At 42.0% G+C, this 27,904-nt stretch overlaps 1 protein-coding gene across 2 annotated transcripts in view; it reads right to left on the bottom strand.

Annotated features, from left to right (window-relative positions):
• The window catches only part of DPP10 (dipeptidyl peptidase like 10), a 480,529-nt gene that overhangs the window by 361,482 nt on the left and 91,143 nt on the right, over nt 1-27,904 (bottom strand). For both annotated transcript variants that reach the window (XM_019480614.2, XM_059727434.1), the window contains exons 2-3: nt 14,038-14,152; nt 358-453 (exon numbers count right to left, since the gene is read on the bottom strand). In XM_019480614.2, coding sequence (XP_019336159.1) covers nt 358-453; nt 14,038-14,152 — 211 coding nt within the window. The remainder of the gene's footprint in view (nt 1-357; nt 454-14,037; nt 14,153-27,904) is intronic.

The following is a 27,904-nucleotide window of genomic DNA, read 5'->3' as shown; positions in this document are numbered from 1 at the left end:
TTACAAATGTTATCTATAAGAACAGTTTGGGCTTTTACTATTTTTAGAAGTGGGAAAAACTTTGCTTTGATGTGAACTCATACATTAGGTTCAGTTTTAGGAGTTTTCTTCATGTTTGCATGGATTCCCATACTAAGTAATGTGGAACTGGTAGCTGTGACACCATAAATGGAAACCTTAGAAGGTTTCTGGATATCCAAGTGTACTACAAGCACACAACTACAGGAAATACCAGGACCACAGTCAATATCAAGAGCATTCAAAATCTAAAACGAACCTTTCTTCTAGCCTTGCTAATGATAGAGCATTTTGAAATCTGCTATCTGTATGAAAACTCTTAGGAATGTATACACATACCGTTAATCCATTTGGCTTCTGGATTATGAATTATGAACTCTTTTCTGAAAAGATCTTCTAGAGACAATCTGGTTTCTGATGAATTTGTAAGTTCATCTAAAAATAAAGAAATGAAAAGCACCAGGTTAAATATTTCCAGTAAAAAAAAAAAAATTATCTACACATATTTACATTTCAATTAGAAATCGTGGTGATTATATCATCAGATTATGCATCTCAAAAACAGGCAAAACTCCTACTGAAGCTAATAATAAGGCTTTATTTTTCTACAGAATGGTTCCTCAGCAGATATAACAGCTTGTTGCAAAAGGAGATGCCTGTTTCTCCATTTCACAGATCATAAACTGAGACACAGAGAAGTAAAGCAAGTTGCCCAAATTCATTGAGGCACCCAGGGGCAGGAGTAGGAACCGAACCCCTGTGTCCTGCTCTAGCACTTTGAAAGTCTGCCTCCAAAATAATGAAGATACTGCCGGTATGGACACTGCAGGATCAGACCCACATTGATTTCATTAATGGATATTTCTAAAGATACCTTTTTGTCCTGCGACATGCCAGAGATCCGGTGGGTTGGAGCAGACTAGATTAATCAAGTCTGCTCTGCACACGAGCTGAACGTGCACTGTGCTGCGGCACATGCAGTTGTATAAGTGGCAAAATGTGCATCAGCGTGCAGAAAACAGTGACGGTGCATTTTGAACTAGAATAGCTTCACAGTCTTTCAGTTCAAAAGTGTGCCATTGCCATTTTCTCAGCGCTGATATGCATTTTGCCACTTATACAACTGTATGCGCTGCAGCGCCAGGCACTTTTAAAAGCACCAGACGCTGCAGCACAAGCATGTGTACAAATGATTGTTTTATTGTACACAGACATGGACTTCCACAAAACAACCAATTCAGAATGAAGCTTCCTTGTGATAAATATTGAAATATTAAGTGAACAGAACCACTCTGCCCTCCCCTCACCCTGACACCCCAGCCCTGCGACACTCAATATGCACCTTAATACATTAAAGTCATGAGCACTGTTAGCCTGAAATGTGGTAGGGTTGGAGTGCTGTCGTAGCTGTGAGGGTCCAAAAAAGACCTTTATTTCCTCTCAACTCTACAGCTGGTCCAATAAAAGATAAACCTTAAAGTGATGTTCTGTTGTTAGGACCCAACGGCTCAATTAACAATCGTCATACCACAGATATTAGTTTCATCTAGATCACAGGCACATGAAGGAGCTCATTGCTTTTGGCGGCGTTTGTAATATGTATTTCCCAGATATTAGCAAATACAGGTTTATCTCACAATGCCAAGGTTAGACATGTACATGGTCAGCTCTTTAAATCATAGTTTAATCAGTATTGCGCAAGCTACCAGTAGATTACATCAATACTGTATTCAGCTCACTTTTCTTTTTGCTTCCTAGGGCCTTGTTACATGTTACACTGTGAGCTGCACAAATGTTGATCAGAGTTAGTGGTAGCTTGATTTTGGAGCAGGCATACTTCAAGCCAGCAGAGGCCTGGATGAGTGAAAGCTAAGAATCCCCCCCATTCTGGGTTTCTCCCTGCTGCCTCGGCCTCCCCCAGTATCTCCACCCCGAGCTGGGACACTGAGTAACATGGATCAGACTAATCCTGCCCTGGAGTGGCATAACTTTGAGCCACCTAATGAGTGCTTAAAACTCGTTTCAGGTGTTAATGTGCAGGCAAACCAGATGAGGAGAGGAGAGGAGAGTGCCAGGACTGCCCCAAATTACCATGTAATAAGGCCCCTACATAATAAACCTCCCAAAATCCCAGTATGTGAATGCTTCTTTTTTGTTGCACTCGAAACATTGGGCAGGAAGAGGGGTTCTAACTTTTTTCTTCAAATGTTGGCTTTTCAGATTTCCAGTGACAAGTTATGTTTAAAAGGGGGAAACAACAGACAAACTAGAATTACAGTGGGCAAGTGGTAGTCCTTCTCCCCTTTGGCTCACCAGTGCATTCCGCATGTACTTCTAACAGAAAAAAAACATTGGCTTTCCAGAAGAAATATCCAGCAATGCAGTCAGGGGTGAAAACCATGAGCCTTACTGGGGTAAATTAAGTCAATAGCAGTTTTTTCACTGACTTCACTGGAGTAGGATTTTGCTCTTATAGAGCAAGGTTCTGGTTTAAGCCTCCTAAAATCAAACCTCAGATGAATTTCTGTCCTCTTACACTTTGTCAATACTGCTCGCTTCAGCTATTTCTCTTAGCATTTATTCACAGCTTGCTGGCTGCTTTGAAAAAATCCCCCCTTTGCACATAAGCTCGAAACTTATCCTTAACGAAATTCTGAGCATGACCTTGCATTATGTCATACTCTACTAATGCGCCCAGGTCTTTCCCCAAAATATTAGTCGCTAGGAACATTGGTCAACTCTCTCACATCTGAGTCTTTTTCAAGGCTAACCACATACAGCTCTTAAAGCTTTTTCTCATAAAACAGGCCTTCTGATCTCCATGAAAGCTGTGTTGCCCTCTTTTATAACTTTCCAAGAATCTGCATATCTTAAATTAAAGAAAAAAAAAGTCTAATACTGGACACATTATTTCAAATGCAGTTTTACCAGGGCTTTTATAGGTATTTTTTCTCCATTCGTACCTTATCTCCCTGTTTCTGTGTCATGGGACCTTATTATCTTTTTTCTTATTGCTACCACACACTGACCTTTTATCTTCAAACTCCTGCACATCACTACCAACCCCTTCCCCTTCCTTGGTTCCACAAGTTTATGATATAAAGAATATTTTGGTAAGATATTTTCTCTCTCCTGAAGCAATACTCAGTGCTTCCTAAGATCAAATTTCCAGACTTTTCTCCTTCCCATTTCCCTCACCCTATTCAATTCCTTTTGCTTTTTGGCAGCATCCTCCAGACTACCAGCTACTCTCAATCTGTCTTTCTGCTGTTATTTGCTCTTTTTGACACAAGGCATCTCTATCGCAGTACTGAACTGCTTGTAAAACTGTTAAATAGAACTGGTGCTATTAGTCATCTTTAAAGAAATCACCTTCCAACCCTCCATAAAGCTCTATTTCCATTTGCTATGACCCTTTAAGCTGGAGTAGTTTGCTAATGATCAATCAAGTTCACCAATCTTACTAGGGTGCCAGATTGTTTTCTTTATCTGAATCACTAGCTTTTCTCAATACTTTATTAAATACCTTATTAAATCAATTAAACATGACAATATAAGGAAATGACAGAAGAAAAGAAATCTGCAGACGCTGTGTTTGGGATTCTTATCATTTACATCCCTACTGGGGATGTAAATAGCACTTTAAAAATGCAGTTTAAACCTCCTCTAATGACACTGGTTAAATGATTAATTAATAACACATACCCTGGGCCAGTGCCTGCCCTGCCATGGGAAGGAGCTGCAGCCACCTGCCCCGAGCAATGCAGGGAGCCAGGGGCTGTGCACAGACCCACTCGGGCACAGCTGATGCTGGAAGTGAGGGAGCGGACTAACCAGAACTAGTCTCCCCTCGTCCTTCCCCCTCCTCCTCACTCATTCCTTCTGTCCCGCTACCTTCCAGTTCGTGAGGGGCACCTCGCGGCTTCCCTGGCCCCTTCCCTGCCAGACTGCACCCTGCCCTGCTCCACCCCATGCTAAACGATAACTGGTAAGCTACAACCAGTTATCACTGGGCTACTTGGTTAAACAATTAAATGTTTAACCATTCACATCCCTAATACCTATTAACTCATTTTTTTTTATATAAACAAAGCTTTTGAAACTAGCTTTTAAACTGAAGTTAGCATTTCTATGAATCCTGTTTCACCATTAACTGAAAAAATAGGGATCTTCCCATTTTATTTTTTTTGATGCAGCATGTGAAAAGTAACTTCTGTCTAATGCTAAACTACTACTGAAATGAAACCCAGTTTGTAAGCTTTGATACTGCCTTCACTCTTGATCTTCAATTATGTCATTTCTGAGGAAAATGTTGGTTTGACATCAAAAGACTCAGAAATGCTGTATTAAATTTCCAAAATGCTTAGCTTGTACATGGCTAGAAGAACTATTCGTCATGTAAGCTTTTAGGATACTGCAGTAGGTGAATTGTTTCTGTGTATATATGAATTGGTATGCACGCTGTACACTATATTTTCTGTCTATTGTTAAAGGCAGTCTTTTCCCACTTAATACTTATTATCACATTAGGGACTAGTATACTCTCTCCCATTTCCATTTTAGACTGTATTGAATTATTCACTAAAGAAAGAACCCTTCTCAAAGGCATAGTTACTTGATGGACTTTTATTTTTCAAGTCAAAAAATTATAAATGTACATACACACATGTGAGAGAGAGAAAAAGAAGGTGGATTACAAATCAGAGTAAAATTCAAGTGTTGAGAAAAAAACACCCTGCTACACACCTGTGCTGTTCAAAAAAACAAACAGCTGATCAGCTCAACAACTTGTGCACATTTATACACAAAAGCCAATCTTTTTATGTTTTTTGACAGAAATAAGATTGAGTAGAAATGCACTAACGTGCACTATTGATAAAATAATCTGCAAATAAATGAGAAGACAACTCAGGAAGTACTAGTACCTCATAAGTATTGCATACTTGTTAAATGAGAATAGCTGAGTTGTAATTATTTTAGTAACTCGTCTAGTAGTCTAGCAATTATACTCATTTACTTTGTGTAAGAAATTATATCCTTATAAGAACTCAGTATGACATCTTGTTTTTAAATAGTGGCTGAGCCTTAGAAAGAGACATCAGTTTATTGAGACAACGCTACTGGGTATATAGAGAAGTAAAGTGAAAATTAATGACGGTTTACTGTACTTGCTATGCATTAAAAAGTGGAAATAGGTTGATGGAAGGTAGGTGTTGATGAAAAGCAGTTTGCTAATTTACAAAGCAAATCAGTGGCCTCAGTCTTGTTTGCATACAGGTGTCCATATAAAAAAACAAACAAAAAAAAAGCCTTGGGCTACATTCCTGGTGATTTAAAAAGTCAGGTGGAAAACTGTAACGAGGGGGAGTATCAGCCTGGCCCTGAACAAAATATTCACCTGCTGGATATAATCCAAATTTATACTGAGGATTTGCTTTATTCAAACATTTTCAGTCTAAGCATCCTCTTTATATTTGGCTGATCCTAGGGTTTCCCTGGAGAATCTTCACTGCTAATCTCCCTATTTCCTCTACTTTAAGAGACACTCCAAACCCAGCTGGAATACAGTTAATTTGCCACTCTGACTTGGTAGTAATTACTTTACTTCTGTATACATGGTTCAAATACCTGATATGAATATATCACACTAAAAAAGCCCTGCATCCCTACTTCAAGCCTGCCAACTTTTTACACAGCCTTTTGAACTAGCATCATCATTCGTAGGGACAAACACAGCCAAGCGAGTATTGTGTGGGAATGGAAAGCCATATGTACAACTGCATTCATGAGCCAAGCTACTTCCATACTTTACAAAGAAGCCTTCTGCTTCCTGTACCTGAAACCTAGGATTTCTCTCTTTGGACTAAGTCCAAATTCTTGGATGAAAACAACAACATGCAACATTTTGTATGATGCAAACAAATAGTGAAATAAAAGGGCAGTACGAAGCATCAATCTCAGAAATGTTACTTAAGAATTCTTTTATGAAAGGACCAAACAGAATTTTAAATATAACAGAAGAAATTAAAACAACATGTAGGTAGGTAACAGAAATGTCTGTAGTTGTGGCTATGAACCAGGTCTCTCCATTAGTCCATTAGACTTCAGTATAAAGAGAACAAAGAAAACAGTGTTATGTATAGGTTTAGTCCAAAGATCACTTCTTTTCCTCTCCCTTAATTGTCAGATCTCTTTCTTTACCACTACTTCCAACTCTAGAGATGAAAAGCATTCCTTCACGATTGATCTACACACACAAAGGCAGGCTGCTTCCCTTGAGAAACCATGAACTCACACACTTTTTTGACCACGTTTAGCAGAGGAAGCCTCGTGGCTCTTAATTCAGACCCTGTGGACATCTTGCACCATTTCCATGATCATGCTCATCTGCTTCAGGAGCAAAGTAACAATGGCCATTAACCATAACTCCTATACTCAACCGAAAGTGGACAGTCACTTTGAACTTGTGATTGTATTTCTAAAGACCCTGACCACAATCTAAAAACAGGGTCATTGGAGATATCTCAGCAGACAGGCCTTGGACTGGGAGCCCATTTCCAGCTCTGCCAATGAGCAGGATTCCATGCTCCTTTATGCTTAAATTTGGCACAATAAAGCCTTTTTAAAGTACTTTCATATCTGTGGAGGAAAAGCATGATATGAAAGCAAAACACTATGATGACAACAGGGTCTTACTTGCATTCCCTAACATTAGTTCGAGGAAAATAACTTGAGCCAAGATAGGAACATCAACATGAATCATTCTCCACATTCAGTACAGTACCTAACAAGCTAAAATTCTTCTTCTCAGCAAAACCCTAGCATAGCCAACTTGGAATTTAACTCAAAGGCTCTGGGAAAATTTATAAACTGATGGATATTCATAATATGAGTAAACGATTAAATGAGTTTTTTTTCAGTGTGAAGAGCTAAATAAAAACACAAGTAGGGGTACCCTTCTCTTGTGTAAATGATGCAGATAAACTTTAATTTTAACTTAACATATGATATTACTACTACCACACAATTAGCTGATTCATGAAAATTTGCTCAAAGTAATGATACAATTCCAACTTTTCTTTCTACAACTCGTACTACAACTTCTTTAATATGTATCAAGAATTTCCACTTGGTTTCTAACACTGATCATGCCTTTTATGAAAGAAAATGAAAAAAATATTTGTACATTTTTTTTAAATTTCTAAGCAACTAATGATGTGTCAAGCTCTTAAATAACTTTTATCTTACAAAGCATTTACCCCGTGTTAGAAGCAGTAACTCTGAATTCAATTACTGTTTGAAGTTTGTATCATATATGTCTGCCAAAGTTCCAGGTATAAGACAGCAGGTTTATATGCTCTGCAATACAATATAGGGACAGAAATTACACTGAGACTGGTCGAAGTGTTTGGAAATCAATCTATACCTGTAACCATGCAGAAGTTCAGTGCACACAGATTGGTCTAAAAAGGGAGCAAATAGTCTAAGATAGACCTAGTTCAAGGTATGCTCAAATCAGATGAATCTAGGTTAGACAGGTGCATCAAACTTCTCTACCAGTTCCCTATCAATTCAAATTAGACTGCTGTCCTCTGGCATCCCAGCCTCCTTTGTGGCCCCCACTGCCCCTCCCTTGCAGAATGGCACACTAGCACTTAGCCTGCACTTGGCTGATCCAGCTGACTGCCCAGCTGGCTCCACTCCTGAGCTCTCCCAGAGCCAAGTCAACACAGCTTCTCTCCCCAGCCATGCCTCTGGCCATCTGTCAGCTGCAGACAGGGAGCAGAGGGAAGAGCAGCATCTGTGTCCCCTGCACGAGCCCCAGGATCTGGGCGCCCAAGTCCCCAGGCTATGACCCCACACCGTATCATGAAGCACCCTATGATGTGCACACAGACCCAACACTAAGCCCAGGAGAAACCCTGTGCTTAGTCACACCCTATGGAGCCCAACCCTGGCTCCTGCACAACTAGCCAGGGACCCCCATGCCCCCATGCTTGGGTGAAGCCCCAGAGACCCTGACCCTGGCTTTGACACCACAGCTCAGAGGCCAGAGCCAGGTACCCTGCCACCTGGATCCCAGTATGGATGACCTCCCCCTCCCCTGAGCAGGAGCTGGTGTGGATGGCTCACCTCTGGTGGGTCAGGTTGATGGAAAAGCATTGTGACTCGGTTTGCATGGAGGTAACCCTGTGATCTCTGTGACTCGGCCACTGCTAGCAGGTACCCAGGCCATGTGCACCTGAGGTGCTGTGAAGCTTTTTTGGCTACAGGGTCCTGAATAACTAGATCAGAGGGGAAGGCACTAAGCATCTAAGCTAGGGCAAGCAGGCAGATGCCCCTGGAAACTTCAGGAGCAGGTGGGGTGTAACCAGCTGCGTTTTTGTGTTGCCCGTAGAGGACACTAGAAATTTCCAGGACAGGGCATAGGGCATCGCCAGAATCACAGGGTGTCTGCTGGAAGCCCTGGAAAGTTTGATGTTATGGAGATGGCCTGGCCAGTGGAGCCCCAATCACTCTGGAGCAGGGGTTGCACCTAGCTACAGTGAGAGGGAAACCTACAGCTTTGCTTTAGTGCCAGGACCTGCACCTATACCCACTCACCATTCCTTCTGTCCATCCACACTTCCTCCCACTCACAGCCAGACCCTCACCCACCCATTAACGTGGAGACCCCATGGGTACTGCCACAAACCATGGATGAACCCGTCAGGCAGTAGCTGAAGTACTCCTTCTGGCAATCCAGCTGCCCACCACATGGCTTCATCAGCCAGGGCAGGAGAGAGTAAGCTGGGTCCCTGATGATGAGGGGAGGGACAATGATGGTGCCAATGATGAATCTGAGGTCTCCAGGAGTGTAGCACCCATTCTCCATCATCTCAGGGAGTGGAAAATTGCAAAAGATGTGGACACCATAGGCACTGCCTACCCAGGCGGTGAAGATGTGGGTGAAGCAGCATGGTGGTCGAAGATCCTTTGCAGGATGACAGAGAAGGAGCCCTTGCCACTAATGAACACCTGGGCACCCTTGGGCAGACAAAGGATTGGGATTTGGGTACTGTCCAAAGTGCCCACAGAATTAGGAAAGCCCATGTGGTGGAAGCTGGCAACTACATCCTGTGGGTTGACAAGGTGAATGAAGCAGTGGGCCAGGACATCCTGGATGACCAGGCACACCTCCCAGATTGCCGCTCCAGCCATAGACTAGCGAAACTGGTTAACAATGTGAAGGAGACTGCTGTGCATGGCAGGCTTCATGATGGCAATTGCTACCCACTTCTCTGGGTGAGGGGTGGCCCTATGCTGATCTCTTGGCATACAATGTGGAGGGTTAACTGGGCAACAATGTCTGTGAAGGTGGCCCAGTGCATGGAGAAGGTCTGGACCCAATGCTCATTGTTTTAGGTGTCCAGGATGATCCATTCCCACCATTCACTGTTGGTGGTACAGGCCCAAAAGTGATGCTCAATGGTTTGGAGATGAGGCCAGAGGACTCTGACTTGCATGGCTTCCTGAGTGGATTCATCCTCATCAGCCACATAAAATTTGGAGGCCCAGTCTAGGATGCTTGTTGGGTGCAGGGAGCAGTAGATGGCCCCATGCAGGACATCCAGCTGCTAGCTCAGGGGCCCATGTCCCATGGTGGCAAGCTGCCCCCATTATGTCCAGGTGGGCATGTCTGAAGTCCCACAGTGAGAGTTGTGCAGGGCAATAAGCAGGACATACTGTAGCTCCTGGATCTTCCTGCTTGGGCATGGGCAGTGGGATGCTACAGCAGGGTGCAAGCAGGCCAGAACATGGAGGCTTGTGAATTCAGGATGGATGGTGCTCACTCTGAGACTTTTTTGGCAGCCTAGGGCTAGGCATGTGGGAGGGTCTGCAATGATTTGCCAGGGGGCTGGGGTCATGCTTGCCCATGCTTGGCAGCCAGTCAGGGGTGGCCCAGGTGCTTAGCTGTCCTGGGCAGTCTCCAGAAGCCTGGGAAACCTGTGGATAGGGCTATGCAAACCTTCAGGTGCCAATTCGATTCAAAGGAGATTCGGCCCAATTTGGTGGTCAAATCACCAAATCCGAATAGAATCAAGGGATCAATTAAAAGGTCCAAATCGATTCAAACTCTTCAAGTTGATCTGGAAAAGATTCAGAGAGCTACAGTGATCTGGGCAGTCCCTGCTGGCTGCAGTGGGGAACTGGGCCTGGACTCCAAGCTGATATGTAGGGGGTAGGGGAATGGGGGCTGGAGGATGAGGGAGGGGACCATGCAGGGTCCCCTGCCAAGCCCTTTCACCTGCCTGCTCCCCCAACCCGCCCCCGAGCGCCCCCTGATCCCTGCCTGTTCTCCCCGCCCCCCCCCATGGCTGCCACACTTACCTCACCTCCCAGCCCTTGAAAAAAACCCTGCCTACTGGGTGCTGCCAGGTTACCCCAGCACCCCCCTATGGCTACCCTGCCCGCCCCAGCTCCCAGCCCTTTAAAAAAAAGAAGAAAAAAAAAAGAAAAAAAACACACTCACCGGCCCTGCAGTGGCCTCGGGGCTTCTGGGGGATCATGGCAGAACCCCCCATGTGGCATGGGGCAGTGTGGGGCAGCGAGGATCACCACCACCACTTACCAGGCAGCAGCCAGTGAGTGGGAGCTTTTTTTTTTTTTTTAAAGGGCCGACCTGGGGCAGGCAGGGCAGCCATGGGGTAGGGGTGGAAGAGCACATAGGGGTTGGGGAGCTCATGGCAGATGTGGCAAGGGGCAGAGGAGAGCAGCAGGGATCACTTCCCACCCAGCAGCAATCAGTAAGTGGCGGCTTTTTTTTTTTTTTTTCCAAAGAGCCGGAAGCTGCAGCCTATGTGATTTGGAGATTTGGCTGATTCAGCAGCAGCTGAATCTCCAAGTCAGATTTGGCCAAATCGATTCGGGACAGTAAGTCGAATCACCAGATCAAATCACTGTCCCCCAAATCAGCAGAATCTGAAGCAAATAGTAGCTGCTTCGCACCGGCCTGCCTATGGAACATGCTGGAAGGCATGCAGAAACATCCCCAACCTGCGGGTCTTGGCCAGTGCAGGCAGCCTGTGTGCCCCCCACTCTCTACCCAGAGGGTGAATGCGTATCCTGTTCACTACCAATCTAAACTAGATCTCTTACAGAAAACTGTGTAAATTTAGATTGATTCCTACTCCAGCTTTTTGAACCTCTGTACACAGCCATAATGTTTAAAAAAACCCGCAATATAGAACTATTGGGTTTTTTGGATGGACTAGTATTAATCATTCAACTTAGGATGTGGACAGATGAAATGTTTTACCCTGGTGTACAAGGAAGCAGGCACAGGACAAACCACCAAACCAGATAACATAGCTCAATCCAGTAAAGAATTACTCCTAAAAGAATCAAAGCTAAAACAGTATCAGTGTAAGTCACACCAGTTTAATTCTTCTATGTCCTCTGTCCTCCTCTTCTCTGTCCAGGGGCTATTCCCTCTTTCCTCCCCTCTTCCTCTACACACAGGCCTGGACACAGGCATGGGCAAACAAGGCAGTCACCCAAGGTCTGGACAGAAAGAGGACCCAAAAATACTAACAGTAATTGTTATTATTATAATTATTATTATTATTATCATCATCGTCATCATCTCTGGCAAAGGGGGGGGGGGGCGGCGATACTAAAAGTTTGCCCAGGGCCACCATGAGTCTAGGTACAGTGCTGCCTACACGCATCCCTGGTGATGACAAGCTGTAATAATGCCTACTACTTCAGAAATGCTCAATGTCTATCTTTTCCAGACCCAAACATAATTTATAATGGTATATAAATGTGATGTAAAATTACAATAGGCATATGTAAGCACCCATTGTCCAGCTTTTGCAAAGCCTCAAACAAGAGACGCTTTCCTTACAAAGAAAGGCTTCAGTCACAATGGTGAGTTTGCTGCTTTATGATATGCAACATGCCCTCCAACTTGCCCTTTCTGAAAAATAAAAGAAATCTTACTAAAAATACCTCCTTATTAAACCTCCTTACTTACTAGATGGGTCCAGCTCAATTTCTGCAGTATGTTCCAACTGGATGACAACTAAATGATCATTTTTTATCACTGCCTGAGTAACATTCCAGAATATATAGTAGACCTTTCTTTAATATAAAGGAAGCAAAAGCCTGCCTCCAGCAGGCTTCCTTTTCTCCCCTTGACAAACTTTATCTCCTTCGTCTATACCTGAGCTGCCACTCCATGTAGCAGTGATTGTTATCACACAATAAGTTACAGCATTATGCACTGTATCTGTATTTATGTATATATTATATCAAATGTACTTATGCACACACAGGCATATATAAATTTTATACTAAGTGAATCATATTTTGAGCTACAGCATAGATGCAGGGTTTTTAGATATGATGGGTCAAGTTCATTAGTTTAAAAAATTATTAAATCCAACTAAATTAGTCTTTCCTGCATTTTTTTAAATATGGTTAGTGTAGAAGAGACTAGGAGAGACTGCAAATATATATATATTGATGTGGGCGATATCCATGTGAAAATATGTATATACACACACTTAAATATACATATGTGCATGTGTATATGTCTGCATGTGTGTGTGTGTGTGTGTATAGGTATAGACATAAAGACAGTGGGATATTGTATTATTTCTTTATGTAAAAACAGACAAATAAAATGACTATATATATTCATAGAGATACAGAGAAACAGAGAATATATATACCAAGGGTGGGCAAAATGCAGCCTGCGGACTGAATACGGCCTGCCAGGCAATTCTATCTGGCCCACAGGGCCCATAAAAAAAATTTAAAAATTAATATTTATCTGCCCCTGGCTGCCTGTCGTGCAGCCCTTGATGGCTTGCCAAAACTCAGTAAGTGGCCCTCTGCCCAAAATAACTGCCCACCCCTGATATTTACCCATACATGCATAGTTGGTCCTAGACTATTCTACCCACGTAGGAGATCTAGCAGACTAGTTTAATGATTGAGAGTCAGACTTGAAATCCTCACTTTTGTCACTGATGAATTTGGCCTATCACATCTAAAAACCCTATACAATGCTTTCCAGCTCAAAATATATTTCAGTTAGAGTAGTATTTAAACCCTCACAGGCTAAAATATACAGATTAATCTGCAAGTGTTAATTATTGCTTATATGCAGGTTGAATCACAAAATATACTAGTTTATTATGCAATAAATACACAAATACAACCAAGAGTGCAACTACTCATAAACCAGAAAAATACACAGCTTGATCAATAAAGTTTGCAAGCATCCCCAGAGCTATGTAATTTTTAAAGCACATTCAAATACAGACCAAATGAACATTTCCAGAGGAAAATACATTCAGGCCAATATTTACTACAGAAAAAAGCAGCTCAGCTAATTTGTTTTGAATATTAACTTCAAGACTAGAGACAGAAATCAGTTAGATGCATCTCTTTTTTACAACATGTACAAGGTTCCCTTCTCTCTGGATTTCTAATCATACTTTAAATGTTGCTATACCAAGAAAACAAGAATTCCCTCTGAAACATTTCTTGGATTAAGTTAAAATAAAAACAAACAAAAAAATAAAGTGAAATTTTCTTTACTTTTTCTGGAACATGCCTGAAACTGTATTTATATGTCTTTGAATATTTGCTTTTAAATAGTTTCTGTCTTTTCTCCATGTGGAGTGACTAGCTATATATTATTCATATTCAGAATGTAGTGCTTTATAACCTGTACACTTCTCTAAATGAACCTCAAAAACTGAAATCACACCATAAAGCTAGTGTCTAACCCTACCATTGAAGTTAATTGGATTTTTGCATGCTTCAGCGCTGAGCTCCTTCTGTTCCATGTAGCCCATGGCATGTATGAATTCCTGCTTTGGGCACCAAATTTCAAGTAGCCAGAAGGTAAAATGTTCAAAGGCAAAAGTTAATGTTACCCTTTAAGTCATTTTGATTATTATACTGTGACACAAATGCCTTCAGTAAAATAGACATAAATAGATAGATGGATAGAATGATTACCTGGGGTTAAAAGAATGACAGACATAGTGATGAGTGAACAGACAACTAGAATCACCAGCAGTGCAATTGCGATTCCCTTCCAGTTCCTCTGTGAAGGGCTGTTACTTCCAAGCTCCTACAGAGATTAAAGAAAACAAAAAAGGATCATAATTACATATATTTCTAAAATAATGTATAGATAAATTATTTTGTGCATAGTTATAATCATAGTATGTGAGCTGATCATCATCCTACCCTTTTCAGTAGTTCAATTAATTATTCAAAGGTGTCTCCTCTTTATGCAGATCTCTCTCTCTCTCTCTCACACACACACACACACACACACACACACACACAGCTCAATTTGATTGTTTTTTTTGAAAATGTACGTACGTTTCCCAAAGAGACAATCAAATTGAGCTTATACAAGCTGTCCAAGATATGATTGGTGTTAAAATGTGCTGAACATAAACTTCAGGACAATATCAATTGGCACTTTATAAGTTAATTATGGAAATAAAATGTGGCAATTTACTGTAATTCCACCTAAAGTGGTATGGACCATAAAGGTTTAAATACACATGCTTTTTAAATATACACTGTTAAACGTCTTATTTATAATAGAAAACATTTACAAAATTGCCAGAGGCTCAAAATATTCCATTTTCAACTGAACAACACTTCTTTTTCCATACAGTATTTCTAATGCAAACTGCTCCCCTATTACTCATAAAAATCAACAGTAGCTTGTAACAATACTAAATGAATGCTTCTGTAGCTACTGATACATTTAAACATTTTGGTTACATGAGTAACTCCTATTAACATTAGCCAACTGAAATTTAACTCTATCAGCAATGCATTATTTCACTTCCATGTAGAATCTTTTACTGCACCTTCATATATGTATTTAGTGTTCTAGGATATCAAAAAATGCATTGGATGATCTACTGTTTCATATTGTTTTTGCCCTCCTGTTCATTAAGCAGCACGTTTTTCCATCTATAGTTAACTAAATCTTCTCTCTGATGCCAAACTTTCTACAATTACCCTTGCATTTGTCACCTTGACTTTAGCTTGCACCAATATAATCTCTTGAGGCCAGGTGCAGATATTACACTTTTACCAATGTAAGTGATCAGAAGCAGTCAATACCCATAACAGAACAGACGTTCGGCACACAAAACTGGTTTATATCCATAACAGAACAAAAGTTCAGCGTACACCGACTGGTTTAAAAATGGTGGAATTCAGTCTAAGATTTGCCTTCCCCAACAAGACTAGGGACAGACATTACACATAAACCCATTTAAGTGATCAGAAACTGGCTTAAACCTGTAATAGAACAGATGTTTAGGGCACGTAAACCAGTTCCACAATGGCTCAAACTGGTTTGAGATAAACCTAATTGAATGTAGTATCAGACTTAACTGATTTGGGGCAAACCAGTTTATGCAATGTCTGCCCTAGACCCCTTCCCAGTTTAACTTCAGCTAGAGTCCCCCAGCATCCCAGATGCTTTGCAACCCTGGGCGGGGCTCTCTGCTCCAGAGCAGGGCTGGCCCCACCCCCCTACTCCCTGGCTGGAGCTCCAGCAGAGAGATGGCAGGGTTTGCCTGGCTTCCCCCTGCCCCCCTCCTCAAGCAAGGATCCCCTACCCCTCCCTTGCAGCATGGACCATAGTCAGCATGTGGTATACTAGCTAATGCTGAGAGGTGTTTGTGTAAAACATACAGGACAGTGTCTGTTTAGGGCTTTTTAGAGCTAATCAACATGTCAGGTGGTAATGTCCCTCCATTCCTTCTTTGCAAAAAGCTGTTTAAGAAGAGCCTGAACCAATAAAAGAGGCTTTCTTTGGCTTGATGAGCTGATAAATGCTGTGTTATCAGCCTGCTGGCTGCCTCCTGGTCAGGAACAGCGAGGGTGTGGGGAGGAACCACTCCCTAATCAGAAGAACCTGCCAGGACATGGCCACCCCCCACCTCAGCTCAGCACTATGGACGGGAAGGGAGGACTGCTGTTGCACCCCCTGGCTTCTAGCCTGAGTCACTGCAGGCATGTCCCTACATTTCTTCAGTCCAAAGTCTGTGTAAATGCAAACCAGTTCACCTTAGCCAGGTTAGATTAACCTGCAAAGATTGAATCAATTCAGGCTCAGGCTTTTTGAATGTCTGTCCCTAGCCCAAAGGGCAAATGTGTGTTCTGTTTGTTACCGATCTAAACAATGCCAGGTACATAAATCCACGTAATTTAGATCAATTCTGCCTTGGGCTTTTTGAATGTCTGTACCTAGCCTGAGGGACTACACCTTGGAAAGTTAAACTAGTACAAAATGCTGGAGTCTGCTTCTCAAGTTGTGAGCACATTAAACCAGTACTTTGTATTCTGCACTCTCTTCAATAAGCTTTTGAGTACCAAAGGTATTGGTTTTAACCTATAGATGTCCTTGCTCTGTTTGCTACATTGCTATAGTTTGATATCATCAGAACCAAATGTGACAGAATCTCCCTGAAATAAATGAGAGGGAGCCACTGACACAGCATAATTTCTGTTGGGGTCCTTGTTTTTAGAACTCACTCTTGCTTGATCCGCTGAAGCCCAGCATTGTTAACCTTCTGAACCCACAGCAGAGCCATCTCCTCTTTCCTTCCCCAAGCTACTGAGGTAAGAACAGGCTGAGGTATGGAAGCAGTTATGTTAATAGGCAGTCCTACAATATTATTTTGATTTTAGGTTTCTAAGGTGGTCACCCAGGGCATAAGTAAGGCTGCTGCAAGAGGTGCTTATAATTACAAAGTAATACTAATAAATTCTTTCTATATATACAATATTGGTTTTTGACAAATTCCTAAATAGGTGAGGCACAAAAGATGTTGTGACAACAAGTGTTCTTTGATACAAACATTGTGGTCATTGGAAAGGATTCAAAAGAAACCTTTAAGCACTAAAAGTGCAATCTTATATAGCCCCTAACAAAGAAGAATTACATTAAGTAGCAAGCTGTATAATTACCCAGACCAAACAGGGGATTTATGAGCTCTCTCATTCACTCTCTCCTCCATTCAAGGGCAGAGTATTTCATATTCTTCTAATTCAGACAGGTTCATATCACACATCAGAAGTCCATAATTATCATAAAATCCCTTCCTGGCTTGTATATCCATTTCCACAGTGGACATAATGCAAAATAATACACAAGTCTGAGGGTGAGCAAATTTGTAGGTAATACAAGGGAAATTACACTCTGGCACCTGACACCATCCCTTTCACGGGTTCCATCTTTTGGGGGATTTAAACTAACTTGCTCCGGTTTAGCACATGTTCCTTGAATAAATGGGCAGGAACATTGTGCAGAAGTCAGTAGATAAGCAGCAGCTTTTAGACTATTAATGTAAATAGATTACATTTTGCTTTCTGTTAACTGAGCATGACACACTGAATTTAAATAAAGCTGCATATGTATAAAAGAGCAGAATTTGACCTGAGGACTTTCAGCCTCTGATTTTTTTATTTTTTTTTATTAGTGTTCAACAATACTACTCAGTCCAAAAGGGATGGGGCTAGCTCAGCTCTTTTCTTACATGGTCGAATGTTCTTATCCCAGTTTTGGAACTAGCATACCTAGGCCGAATCCCTCCATAGGTGATTATTGATAGATGTAAGTTTGATGAATCTACTAGAATTACTGTTTGCATGCATTCCAAAAAACAAACAAACCAAGGTACAGGTCATTTAATATTGTTGGACAGAATCTATAAGATTGAATTCCAGCATATCAAGCCTTCCTGCAGAGATAAGCATAAGTAACATCACATTACATTCACCTACATTGGAAAGAATTAAGTATTTACTCAGATCTAAGATGATGGTCCCCCCCCTCTGCCTTCAGTGAACAGGGTGGGGAACTGAGCTTCATCTTGGATTCAAGTATCAGCCCTCCAGCTCTGCCTCAGAATGGGAGCCTGAACTGACAGAGCTGCTGCTGCTCGTAGCCATGGAGTCAGTAGCAATGTGGTGAGTGTAGGTAAATGTAGTGGAGCAAGGCATAGGGTTCAGGCTGCCTGCCCCCCCTCCCCCTCCCCCGCCCTTGTGGCTGGGGACAAATTTAAGGCAACCATCCAATGCTTAGACTCTAAACAGTGAAAATTATAACAAATCTATACTTTTCCATGTCTATAATCTAATTATCGGGGGGTCATCTTAAATCCAAAGTCACCTTGGACATAAGATAATGAAAAATGAGAAAAACATATCAGTATCTTCATATTTAACCTAATGTAAAAGACTATAACAAAAAGAATTGTATCAGGAAGTCTGGTTTTTAAATCACATCACCATTAAAAGGTCAATCATGCATTAGCATAATGACAAAAAAGAGCATAAGTTTAGAGTCTCATAGGTCAATTACTTTACTTGGATCTGGAACCTCGGCTCTATGTTCTTGATATCTTCTTCATGTCACCTCTTTATTTACGCAGGTAAAGAAGTCCAGTTTTCTGAAGAAGAGATGCCACTATTTAGCTACTATGGGAGCAGAATGCTTAGTCCTACCAATTCTGCCTTCTCTCAAGAAACAGTTCACTGGTCTCTCTCCCTTGCAGGGACCCACACAGAACAACAAACCAAACCTTGGCTATTTCTGCTTACTTTCTGCTCCTTCCAACCCGCTCTAGCTAGTCAAATACTGGACCCTGCTGTAGATTCATAACTCATCACTAGAACATGGACTGCTAGTGCTATAGCACCCACTGTCAAGAATCCTTGAATTTCTATAGGGAATTTTGGCACAAAAGACTATATCGAGAACCCTTAGAAACCTCATTAGGCCTTATTGTAAAGTAGCATCATATTCTACATGCTATTTGGGGCTCAACACTATTTGACTTTAATTACATTAGAAGACTATTGATTTTATTGAGAGAGTCCAGGAAAATAAGGACTCCAATCCTAAACTTTATTCTGTAGCTTATTCTACTAAGTAATACATGCTTTACTTAGTTGATAGGTAACATAAATTAATAGTTACTATCACTTCAAACAGATAAGTATTGAAAAAGAATAGTTATCTCGAGAGAACTATGACATCACTACTTCAAAGGATTGGCTTTAACACAAATATGTTCATGACTATGCTTCTTTGAATCAAGACCTCTAAACACTATTTAGCTGAAAGAAGATGACAGTATTAAAAGCTAGGTCCTTTGCTGAAAAAATAGTATTGCATAACAAAGAAAAAACACTGCAAATACTGACCTAATTCTTTTTTGGGGAGAAAAAGGATCAAACAAATTTAGGGACACAAAAGCCTTTTGTGCAAGAAGTTTTCTAGACAAGGAGTGAAGTTTTCTAGACTTCTATAGTGAAGTTAATGGCCTGTAAAAATGTCGAACCCTTTCAGTCAAACAAGGTTCTTTGAGTAAATCTGATATCTTTTATTAAACCAACTCAAATAATTGGAAAAATTCTTCTTTGCAAACTTTCGGGCACAAACACCTTTTGTTAGGCTGAGGAAGCATCTGCAGTTGGTCTGTGCTCTTCCTGGATGGAGTGATAAAGCAGTCAGGGGCCAGTAGGTATGCAAGGAAGCCAGTCAGTTAAAATGTAAATTGAGGTGGTCAGTAGGTGAGAAGCAGGTGGGAGGGGGGGAAGGGGAATGAATGTAGCTGTAGTCAAAGGATGAGAGATAGGAGGATGGGGCAGATAAAATGGCTACAACCTTATAACCCTTTCTGAGAAGCACAAGGAGGCTTGATGTAGCAGGGGAGAAGAAGTCTTCTCTGGAAAACTCCAACACTGATCCCTCAACTCCAGGATAATAAAGGACATAAGCAAAGGCATAACGAGCAGTATTTGCACCCTTGATGAACCCTGCTGGTTGAGAGCTGTGCCATTGAGTGTGGCAATGGAGGGGGTGCTGAGAGAAGAAGGGGAAAGCAGGAGCAGGAATCTAACCTATGCCAGAGCCTCAAAAACAATCCTCAACTGCTTGTGTGCCCCAGCTGTTGCTCCTTCAGCAGCATCACAGTGTCTGGGCATGCAGAAGCCGCTTCAAAAACAGTGCCATGGGGCTGCTTCTGTTGCCAGGGCACGAACACCACAGGGGTGGAGGGGCAATTCTGGCACCAATACTAAGTTGGGGCCCAAGGCTAGTGCCCCACTTACCTCCCCCAAGTTACAACTGGGTGCAGGATACAAATTATCCTGTTGCAAGGCATTGGCAATGCGTGGGGATACACACGGCCCCTAAAATTGGCCTTGCACCCCCTGGAAATGCCAGGGGAAGTGCACTTCTGGTTTCACCACTGGTGATATTGGGCTTGGCGATCAGCCACTAGGGGACATCCCCCCACCTCCCCCAGTTGGCAATCAGCCACTAGGGGATCCCCCCCGGTCACTGATCTGGTGCCCCCCCCTCCCCCAGACTTGGGAGGCACCAGTCACCCATGTTTCAAGGGTTATGCAACTCATTATTATCTTAAATTAGAATGGCCTAATTGTGTTCTAACTAGATTGTGTAACCATATCCTTTTCTCTGTTATCTTCGTTCTTCCTATCAGTTTCCTTCCTTTGTCCATTAACTTATTTCTTCTAGTTTTGGATTTAGGCTTCAGCCCTGCAATCCAATCCCACATGGAAGCCTCATGGAATCACTGGGGCTTTGCAAGAGTGAAAAGGTCCACTTCATCCTACATAGTCAGGGTCATACTGTAAGGTTTTTATAGAATAGGGACTTCCTCTTCCTGTATAATGCCTAATAGAGTGGGATTCTGATCCTTATTGAAAGTCTCATATTGTAAAAATTAGAGATGGTCAAATTTCTTGTAATTTTTTTTTACCAGATATCATGGCCATGTCCCCAAATGCCATTCATAGGGGCATGCACATACAGCAGCACAAATTTGTGCATGTACACTGCAGTGCAAAGGAAAATACCCCACTTTGGGCAAACGGCCCATTTCTCCTGCCTCCCAGCATGCTGGAGGAGCCGGGGTAGACCTAGAGGATGGAAGATGCTCTAGCTAGCAGCCAAAGCATCTCCCTGGAGGACCCATCCTCCATGGCTCCAGCACACAAAAAAGAGGTGGAAAAAATCCTTATTTCCTGAGACTTTTCAGACCATTCTTAATAATAAATAAATAGATAAAACAATGAACATGAGACAATACTAATTTTCAAGGTGCTCCAAGACTACTGTAGCTTCTTGGAAGGATTGGGGCCTAAAATGGTTTGATATAAAATAAATTAACATTCTTCAGCAACAGGCTGTATACAATCATGGGGTAACCTTTTACAGCATCTCAAAGTGCTCAAAAACAAGAGACAGTTAAGAATGTTTTAGACCATACAACACGGCTAAGTCAAAAGGTTTCATTTTACCTTGGATTGATGCTACTCAAGAACTGTAAAATGATTGATAATGGAGAGAGAAACTTCTGAGAGAGTCAAATGATGAAAATCTTCTGATATCAGAAAGTTATCCCCTTAAGTAACTGCCAAATGGATTACAATAACAATGAACAGAATGAAGGGCATTTTAGACAGGCCCGCATATTGCAATGGTATGAAAAATACCAACTTTTGAAAAGGCCATTTAAAAATGCTACTTTAGATTTCACACTATAATGAGTCAGAAAATCGCCACTCAAAGTATAACCCTATCTTTAGACAGTCTCTAAAAAGTCTTTTTTTCATGATCCATTTAATTGTGTTACTACCAAACAAAGTCCTTAAGAAATATAATTTTGAATGTAATTTGTGACTAGCGCTCTACTAAAATACTTCTACAAGGAACAAAATTAATATATTACTGTCTGAAGAATAACATGCACCTATACTTGAAAGCCCTAGGATTTCCAACCCCTCTCTTCAACATGCTGAAGGTCAAAATCTGACATTAGTTATTAAAGACAAATAACAGGTGGTTGAACATATGTGACTGAAAGGCAGTTTTAACCCTGAGGTCCTAAAGTTCAGCCTGGTTGTCTCCACAGGATTCACATAAATGAGAGTTTAATTGGCATCAATAATAGATTTCTTAGTCATACTCTTATATCTTATATAATATCTAGACTTAACTACAGCAGAAAGTTACTGCACTTTAATAAGCCTGCTCTGAAAGGAGCAACTGTCACGGCCTTGAGGAGGAATGTTTTTTGAGAGCCTGACAGTCCACTTGCTGTTGATCAGCTCAGAAAAGTATAAAGCTACAAGAACACATAATTTTAAAGGTTAAACACATTGACCCAGGATAAAAAAAATAACTCTTTGGTTCTCTCAAGAGCATCAAATCAGGCAGAATTGACTTTTTGAGCAAGGCTTAGGCCCTGGGCTGGTGAACTACAGATACCACTTAGATGGAAGTTAATACAAGAAAGGCTTTATATATATAAACATATATATATATATAACAAATATTGGCTTTCTCAAGTTACAGAATCCATTTTCTATATATATATATATATATATATATATATATATATATATATATATATATATGTAAAGGATTCTGTAACTTGAGAAAGCCAATATTTGTTCACAAGTTTGACATCTAGGGCTCGTGCAAAGGTTGGATGAAACCATCCTATGAGTGGTACAAGCAGATATATCCCCAAACAGTTTTACAACCCAATTAAATTCCCCGATGAATAGCTCAGCTGAGCGAAGAAGCTAAATCCATAAATTTCTGCTGTGTGATTGTCTACGTTTAATTTCTGTTAAACATATCCCTAAGGGGAAAGAGTAGTACTTACTTTCCAATTGGCTTCATGAAAACGGGTATCAGAGGGCATTACAGAAGTTTTAAAATAAACATTTTTTTCCCCACAAGAAAAACAGTGTACCCCATTTTGCTTTTTAAACAGAGACAGTGGTATTGGTAGTTTTTACTTGCAAAGATGACATATAATTGTATCGAAAGTATGACAAAAGTAACAAAATTTCGCAGCCCAAACTAAAAATTATAGAAACTGAACATGACAGAGATGACATGTTCAGGCTGCAGAAAGGGCCATGAGTCACTCCAGGCCCTGAGTTTACCTCTAGGCAAAGTCCCACTTCTCTGTCTAGAAATAAGATGTTGCAAAACTGCAGTGAAAGTCCTGTTTTGATAATGTTTGGGATGAAAAGTAATACAGGATTTAATTCTTGATGAATACAAGGTGTGTATAAACATATTGATTTTTCCTCCCCTTTCTAATGCTCAGCTGTTTTCCAAATTTAGGTTTTTTCCAAACACATTTTACTGATTGATGGGCAACCGATCGACTGGGAGCACGCAAATCCTTTTAGCCTTAACCAGGACTCCGTAGGAGAGCTTCAGATTCAGCACCTTTAAAGAAGTATCTTTTATATCAGTTGCATGTACCCCCAACAAAAATGAGCTATCTTTTTCTCTTTCACAAACATTTTGATGGTCTGGTCTGGCATTCTATGTTGAAGATGAATGTTATAAAGTCTCTCTCTGACAGACTAAACTTTATATATTAGAAGCTTCACATCAGGATGTAAATGAAGATGTAGCTAATGACAAAACTTGTAATCATCAAATACAGGAAATCAAATCTAATTAAATCCAATTCATACATAGAAGTTTTGCTGAGCCAGTGTTTAAAATATAAGGGTTCATAATTCACTAGATCCTTTTCCTTTGAAACAGACTTAGTTACACAGACTAAGAAAACAGAAGATAATATTAAATTAATAGTGAATTTAAAAAACCCCACAACGTACATATTTATCCAGTTAAATTCACAATCATTCTTATTATTCACAACCATAGACAACTCCTAGTTTTCTTTTCAAAGGCTTATAAGTTGCATATTTGTTATAGTTAATCAACATGGTAAAAGCCTTTGAAATACAATGTTTGGTGTAAGAATGCATTAATTAAGGGAATATACTGGGGGGATTAAGGGAGAGAAGAACAATACTTTAGGATGATGAATTATTATAGTAACTTTATTTTTTAATATTATTAGAAAACTGCAAATTTCATTTATTGGCATAATTGATAATAATTAATCTTCTTTCAACCCTATAGTGGTTGCACACTAGCTTACAACCACCAGTTACGATCCTATCATTACAAAACGTAGGATTGTGAAGAGCCAAAAATCAAAAAGTTATGTGCTACAAACCATATTTTAGACTGTAACACTGGGTTCAGATATCTTCCACAACATTCTCATTAATGTCTGCAATGGTTCACTGCATATCAGCAGCCACTAGAGAGACTCCAAGTTATATATACCAGGTAACAATTTTCAGGTGTAAGTAATAGCTAATGGAGATGAGGCAATTCTACGAAAGTCTTTCCAATTTTGTTTTGAAATAGGTTTGTATGTGAAAACTTTCTCTAGCTTCACAGACAGTACAAACTCAAACAAATTATATCCTATTGGAAACTCTTTCCCCCATGGCCAAAGCTCATTACAAAGCCATAGGTAAGGTTTGGTTTCAATGAGTTCATGTCCATTTATATAGGTCTAAACCAGTTCACTAATGTGCCAAAATCAGAAACAGAATTAGGTCTCAATTTTGATGTTATAAAATAATTTTGATCTCATGCAAAAATAGTAAGACACTGAGTGACAAAATCAGTCACGCAGAAGGCTTACTATAGGAAAAAGTTTTGCATCACCCATGCCTCCTTCCTTGAGTTTTCCGACTTACTCAAGCAGCTTAACAAAAGCACATCTCTATGGAAAAACAATTGAAAATGGATCATTGTGAGATATGTTCGCCCTATCTGACATCATGAGTTTGGTTGAACTTAGCCAGCACACCAGTGAAGTACTTCCACTCTGCATCTTCCCTTGCCTGTATTCTGTAAGCCTAAAAATGATCTTACACAGGGAGGCTTGATATAATTTGAAGTAGAGGTGCACAAGTACATCAGTCCCATATCGGATCGGCATCAACATACGGAAAATTGACAGTATCAGCAATTGGCTTCTTTTGGCTGATGTGGCCGATAATGTGGCTGATAAATGCCCAGTGCATTTATAGGTGCAGCCTAGGTACAGCACAGAGGCAGCCAGGAGTGCAGCCCAACAGCGTGGAGAGTAGCTGGGTTGGTTGGTAAATCTGTTGTGTGTGGGGGCAGGGGGCAGATCAAGGACCCCCTCAGGGAGGGAGGGAGTGGGGCTGGGGCAGGGGGCAGGGCAGGGGCAAAGGCAGGTGCTGCCTAAGGCAGAGCACAGGACAGAGCCACAAGTGGCTCATCTGGGAGGTGCAGCGGGGGAGCAGCTCCCACCACTGCACGTACCCCAGGATAGCATGGGAGGCATGTGGCCCTAGATCCGTGAGCGGGGCAAGGGTGGGCTGCCGCTGTGGGATGGGGCTGGGGGCAGCACTAGGCTCTTCCTAGCAGGAGGGTTGGGCTGGGCTTGGGGCAGGCAGCGGCAGTGCTGGGAGGGCAGGTTTGTGCAGGGGCTACGACAAATTTTGGGGTGGCTGCAGGCCGCCCCTATAGCTTTTCTCCCAGCGCTGCCACCCTCCACCCTGAGTGAAGCCCTGGCCCAACCCCACACTGGGAAGAGCCCAGTGCCACCCTGGCCCCAGCCTGCAACAGCAGCCTGCCTGATCCAGAGGCACATACGCTCCCCCCATTCCCTCCTGGGTGGTGGAAGCCACCCCTTCCCCCCCTGCACCCCCAGATGAGCCAAAGCTCTGTCCCATGCCCCACCACAGGTGTGCAGCACCTGCCCCAGCCCCAGCCCCACTCCCTCCCTCACTGTGGGGGCCTCAGTCTGCCTCTCCCATGCCCCTTCCCTCCCCCCTTGCCCCTTCCCCCACAACACACTTACCAGCTAGACGCTGCTGTCCAAGCTGCCTGGCTGCATATCAGCAATTGGATCGGTATTGGCTGATATGGCTCCTTAAAAACTGGCCATCGGTTTCAGTCCAGAAAATCTGTATCAGTGCACCCGTAGTTTGAAGACCTCCAAATACATGACAGATAGATATGTGTGCATGCATGTGTACAAAAAGTCCGCTGACTTTAATCCAATGGCTAGGTACAGGTGTTATACTTACTGAGCTTTAAGCATGCAGAAAGTGCTCTAAAGCCAGAACTGAACAGACATTCACAGCTCTTAGAACACTTTAAAAATGGTGGATCATGCTCCAAGTTAAACCTCAATGGATGTGTACTAACATAAAGCAGTTTCTATTACAGCACTTTATCAAATGTCTGTGCCAGATCCCATCGAGAGTTAACTTAGAGCGCAATTACTGTCATCCTAGGCAACTGTGCCCTACCTCAGGAAGAGGTCTCTGCTCTGCCTGAGTTCCAAGCCAGTCCTGTCCAGCACCGTACCTAGACTCCTGGTGGCCCCACGCAAACTTTTAGTATTGGCCCCTCTTTGCCAGAGACAATGATAATAATAATAATAAAAATTACTATTTGGGGGTAATTTTTCTGTCCAGGCCCCAGGCAGCTGCCCAGTTTGCTCATCCGTGTGTCCGGTCCTGGTCTTGCCCCCTCAGCTGTCACTGATCTCAGTCAGTGACAGCCTCTGATCCCAGCCCTGCCTCTTCCCTCTAGTCGGCTGCAAGCCACAGCATGGCCAGGGTGGAGAAGCTCCAGAGTCTAAGATCTATGTTCTTGCAGCAGCCCCAGGCAGGGAACAGTATACCACTGCCTGGTCACAACTGCTGCAGGAAAAGGGCTCCATGACTACATGAACTGGAACACAAGTCTAGATTCAGGATACTTTTGGGCAGAAACTCCATCATTGAGAAGCTACAAGATTACACCTTGGATACCCATCTTGCCCAGAGGAGGGCTACAAGCAAAACTGGAATGCACTGCGCAAAAAGGGGGCAGCCAGAAGGCATACTTATTCAACATTTCTCATTGTAGGTTCTGCCAGTGGATCAGTTTATGAAGCCTTCCATGGAAATTACAATAAACTTTTCTTTCATCGATATCTGAAGAGAAAGCACGAGGGACAACATAAATATTGCCTACCCTGGTGCTTCTGGTGCAAATGTAATAAAAGCAAGCATAGGTTAATAAATGAAGCATACTTTGAGTTTGAATGACCCTGATTTTCAGGTTTCCATGTACTTGTGGCCATGTGTAGATGAAACAAGAGGCATGTGTGCACAACACTTTAAAGCAAGTTAAATGCTTTTGCACCACTTTAATGGTGTCAGTGTCTGCACGTGTCAGCAGAGTATTGCGCAGTAATTCCAGCCACTGTAGAAAATTTGGCAACGTAATACACCTTAAATGACTTGGGATGCAGCAAACTAAAACTCCAAGGAGGAGTTTTTGTTTGCTGCTGTACAGCCATGGAGCGATGCAGCCTGATCTCCCCCCCTTCACCTCCCCACCCCAGAGCCTGCCTGCCTGCCTCCACAACTGCGGTGCCCCCCAGGACCACCAGAGCCATGTGCCTGTGGGTAAGTGTCACCTGGGGGGGGTGCCACCGCTGTCATGGAGGGAAACACCTGCCCCCCACTCCTGGAGCCCAGGGACCACCCTCCCCTCCCCGCTGCCAGAGGCAGGTAAGTTTGGGTGTGTGCATGACATGGGGGTTTAAAGAGCCCTAAACTGAAGCGGTGTTTTTAAAAACCCACCACTTCAATTTAGGGCTCCCATTTCACCTGCACACGCCCCATGACAATAACATTTAATGACTCATCCTGTACGTACTCCATTACAAATTGTCATTTGAATTCCCTTAAATGAAGGAAGATGATAAACATAAAATGATAACTATGTTCTGGCTGTATTTTGGGTGTTTTAAAAATATATGTCCCAGTGTGTTTTTAATACAAGGCTTTAATCCACGCAGCATGTCTTTCTCTATAACCAGTCCTGTGATTGGTACCAAATATTGTCTGTACTGATTTTGAAGTGATTCATATACAGGAAGAT

This window comes from Alligator mississippiensis, chromosome 4 (assembly GCF_030867095.1).
Source record: "Alligator mississippiensis isolate rAllMis1 chromosome 4, rAllMis1, whole genome shotgun sequence".
Lineage (NCBI taxonomy): Eukaryota > Metazoa > Chordata > Crocodylia > Alligatoridae > Alligator > Alligator mississippiensis.
The sequence above is the reverse complement of the archived record's forward strand: the minus strand, read 5'-3'. Positions and strand labels throughout refer to the sequence as shown.